At 39.1% G+C, this 4139-nt stretch overlaps 1 protein-coding gene across 1 annotated transcript; it reads right to left on the minus strand.

Annotated features, from left to right (window-relative positions):
• Positions 1–1932: 1932 nt before the first annotated feature.
• LOC101678738 (olfactory receptor 10V1-like) lies at positions 1933–2871 on the minus strand. The gene has a single exon (XM_004770438.3). The coding sequence runs from the start codon at positions 2869–2871 to the stop codon at positions 1933–1935; it is 939 nt and encodes a 312-aa protein (XP_004770495.1).
• Positions 2872–4139: the final 1268 nt, after the last annotated feature.

Consider the following 4139-nt stretch of genomic DNA (forward strand, 5'->3'; position numbering starts at 1 on the left):
AAAATTTGAACGCTGAATTTTATAACATATACACATATAATATATGTAAATAGTACATATAAGATGTAGTATATGTATAAGATAAACTTTCAAAATATTTTCAGCACATAGGGAAAGTGTTGAATAAAGTACAAAAACTTAAAAATAGATTTTAAAATTCTTTAAGCATCTTAGTAAAGGCCACAAAAATTTTTTTTTTTTTTTTTTTTTTTTTTTTAAAGATTTTATTTATTTGACAGAGAGAAATCACAAGTGGGCAGAGAGAGAGAGAGGAGGAAGCAGGCTCCCAGAGAGAGCCCGATGCGGGACTCGATCTCAGGACCCCGAGACCACGACCTGAGCCGAAGGCAGCGGCTTAACCCACTGAGCCACCCAGGCGCCCCGCGGCCACAAAAATTTTTAAGTAGCTATGGAATATATAAAAAGATCAATTTAGTCAATGTAGACAAGATTAACAGTTGCCATTGTGAAGCCATCAAATTGGTAGATAAGAAAAAACTAAGGACAGAAAAAAAAGGAAGAAGGGGGAGTGTGAGGGAGGGAGGAATGGAAGGAAGCCGACCCAGTGTTGACTGTGAATTTATAAAACAAATACCTTTGTAAATAGTTGGTGGGAGTATAAATTTGTAGTCTCAGGAATGCAATCTGGCAATGTGTGTGTGTAAATAGGGGTTTAAAGTATTTTAACACTGGGGAAGTAATTAGAGTTAACACAAAATCATATGTAAAGATCACCCACAGTGATACTTGTAATAGTGAAAGATAGGTAGCCGTTTAAATGCCAATAAGAATAAATGGAAATGTTATGACAACCATGTTTTAAAAGGCTACTTGAGCAAGGCAGGTGTTTATAAGTTAAGAGAATGAAGCAGGGTACTAAAGCTCCAAATATAATATGCATAATGTATAAAGTACCCAAACATTATCTGAGGTTTATTTTAATTGGTGGGGTTAGAAATGATTTTTAACTCCTGCCTACTTTTATATGTTTCCCAATTTTTCTAAAATTGATATGTAATATACTTAAAAATGGAAAAATTTTATTTATTTATTTTTTTTAAGAAGATTTTATTTTCAGAGAGAAAGAGGGAGAGCACCAGAGGGAGGAGGATCAGAGGGAGAAGCAGACTCCCCACGCTGAGCAGGGAGCCTGATGTGGGACTCAAACCTGGGACTTCAAGATCATGACCTGAGCTGAAGGCAGTTGCTTAGCCAACTGAGCCACCCAGGCACCTAGGAAAAATGTTATTTTAAAAGAAGAACCATAGCAAGACAGATTGGCAAGAACAGAGGAAAGAAGTTCTCATACTGGTTCTGCCAAATAACCATTAGTTCCTGACCCCTTCTTGAAATTTCCCATTCTGAGTGGGGTGAAGATATTGTTTATGATTTTAAAGCATCACCAATTACACTTTCAAAATGATGATACGTTCCAGATATTTATCACATTCCAGATACTATTTTTATAACTTTGCAACAATAATAGATCTCCCAATAAACATTTCCCAAGACTCAGTCAATGGAAAGGAGAAAAGTAAATCTTTATGAGTAGAAACTTGAAGAATTATTAGTGCTCTTAAAGGGAACCTCTTGTAGTTACTCTGTGAGTATTTATGGAATGCCAGCAGCAAATCTCAGTATATAACCTTGAAGGGGAGATAACAAAGAAATAGAATGTCCTTTGACATCACTCGAAGGAATTCATCAATTCAATAAACAGGTATTGACAGCTTTAGCTCTTTTAGGCACTGGGTATGGATTTAGAGAACAAAACAAAATACCTGCCCATCAAGAATTTACTTTCTCTTATTTTAAATGTTAATATCTAACTTTCAGGAGCTAGAAATAGGAACTGGGGCCTGAGGAAGTAGTAAATTAGTTCCCCTGAGTTTATCATTTTCCGAGTTTATCATTCATGTGAGTCCACATTTTCTAGCACAGCAAATGTCTTTTCGTTACCTTATTTAGTGCGTCTTTCAGCTCCTTGTTCCTCATGCTGTAGATCAAGGGGTTCAAGACAGGGGTGACGAAGGTGTAGACAACAGACACCACACGACCCATTTCTGGATTGTAGCTAGAGCTGGGGCGTAAATAGATGAGGCTACAGCAGCCATATTGGAGGAGAACCACAGTCAAATGAGAAGAGCAGGTGGAGAAGGCCTTGTGCCGCCCCTCTGCAGAGCGGATCTTCAAAATGGCAGCCACAATGAAGATGTAGGAGATGGAGATCAGGGAAAAGGGAATGGTAAGGATGATAACACTGACAATGAAGATCATGGCTTCTTGCATTCGAGTATCTCCACAGGCCAACCGCAAGATCGGGAGTACGTCACAGTAGAAGTGTGTGATCCTGTTGTGGCCACAAAATGGCAGGTGGAAAATCAGAGCTGTGAGTTGTAAGGCTAGAATGAAGCCAAGGACCAGGGCTCCCGCTGCCAGCTGGGCACACAGCTGCCATCTCATGATGAGGGTGTAACGCAGGGGATCCCGAATGGCTACAAACCGATCGTAAGCCATGATCCCCAAGAGGATACAATCAGCACTGCCCAGAAAGACAAAGAAGAACATCTGTGTGCCACAGCCAGTGAAAGAGATGGGTATTCTCCCCATGGTCAGGAGGTTGACCAAAGCGAGAGGAGCCACAGTGGAAGAGTAAAAGATCTCCAGAACTGCCAAGTTGGCCAGAAAGAAATACATGGGAGTGTGGAGTGAACGCTCTGCCCAGACAGTGAGGAAGATTGTGGCATTACCAAGGAGACTGCCGATATACATCAGCAGGAAGGCCACAAAAATAAGTATTTGTATCTCCAGGATGGGCGAAAATGGGTGAAAGTGGAACTGGATGTCTGTGGTTTGGTTTTCATCCCCCATAAAAGTGGCACATCAGGTTTTCTAGGACAAAAGAAAAATTATGTTTGGAAAGAAAGTGCTTTGAGCTTTAGGATGAAGTGATGATACTGTATTAACACCTCTAGCTTTAATAATCTCAAAGCCGAGTTTATACCGGGCATGTCACTCTCTAATCTTGCTTGTGTTTGCCAGCTCACATTTTCAAGAGAGTTGGCTCAGGTTAACTGGAAAGCCTGTCACTTTGAGTAAGAGCCAAGTTAATTTGCCCCATGTGGCAATGGAGCTCAGGACTTTGACTTCACTTTTGTTTTGCAAGAACCAGCTGAACTAATAACCCCTGAGCTTCTAAACACATGTGTTACCTAGCAGTAATATACTGGCTATCAAATATGGACTCGTAATGATCCTGAGTCCAAGTCCTATAATATACATTGGGATCATATTGTCCCATATAAATGATGCTCCATTGTTCTCTGAGGGTTAGGTTCCTAGACAGAAAAAAAGAGGTCAACGGGCCAGTGCAGCGGCACTGAGCATGATGGCCCCATTACTGCTTTGTGATTGCAGAAAAAACTGAGCCTTCTAGTACATTGGCCCTTAACTATAAGCACCCCATACCTTTTACAGACTTTCCCTGTGTTTTTAACCAAGAGTCAAGAGAAGTTACAGCCGTTTTAGAAACAGCATCCATATAAACATTTAGAAAATTCTTCCCATTATGACAATTGGACAATGTCCACATTCTTGCATATGGTAGAGAAAGTATCAAGTATGATATCCTGTACACCTTTCTAAAACAAACTTTTAATTTTTTTCTTTTATTCTATTTTTTGTGATAATTTGTTTTATGTATGTTATGTCTTATTTATCATAGATATATGAACTTCTGCAGGATAAGCACTGTATCTTACTCCTCCCCCTCTAATGCCTACTATGGTGACCAATAAACATTTGTAGAATGAATAAATAAATAAATACGTTTTTCACAACCTCGGTAGATTTTCATTTAGGCAGAGCACATAGTCTTATAAAGTATGACTTAAGAGTTCATGGAAAGAAAACACTCCTCTAACAAGCTGGGTGCAGCATAGTTCCTTTATTAGAAAATATCACTGAAAATTTGTGCATCTTATTAGTTCTTACTAGTTTGACTTCAAATAAATTCAGTGCTCAAATCTCAAACTGTTTTCCTATGTATAGAAGATAATCCTCTCTCTCCATTATCTCTAGATAATCCTGAATCTCTGTTTGAGGGTTAGACTGATGAACATTTTTGGTCTGGACCTTGC

This window comes from Mustela putorius, unplaced genomic scaffold (assembly GCF_011764305.1).
Source record: "Mustela putorius furo isolate JIRA1106 unplaced genomic scaffold, ASM1176430v1.1 tig00000127_pilon_pilon_pilon, whole genome shotgun sequence".
Classification (NCBI taxonomy): Eukaryota; Metazoa; Chordata; class Mammalia; order Carnivora; family Mustelidae; genus Mustela; species Mustela putorius.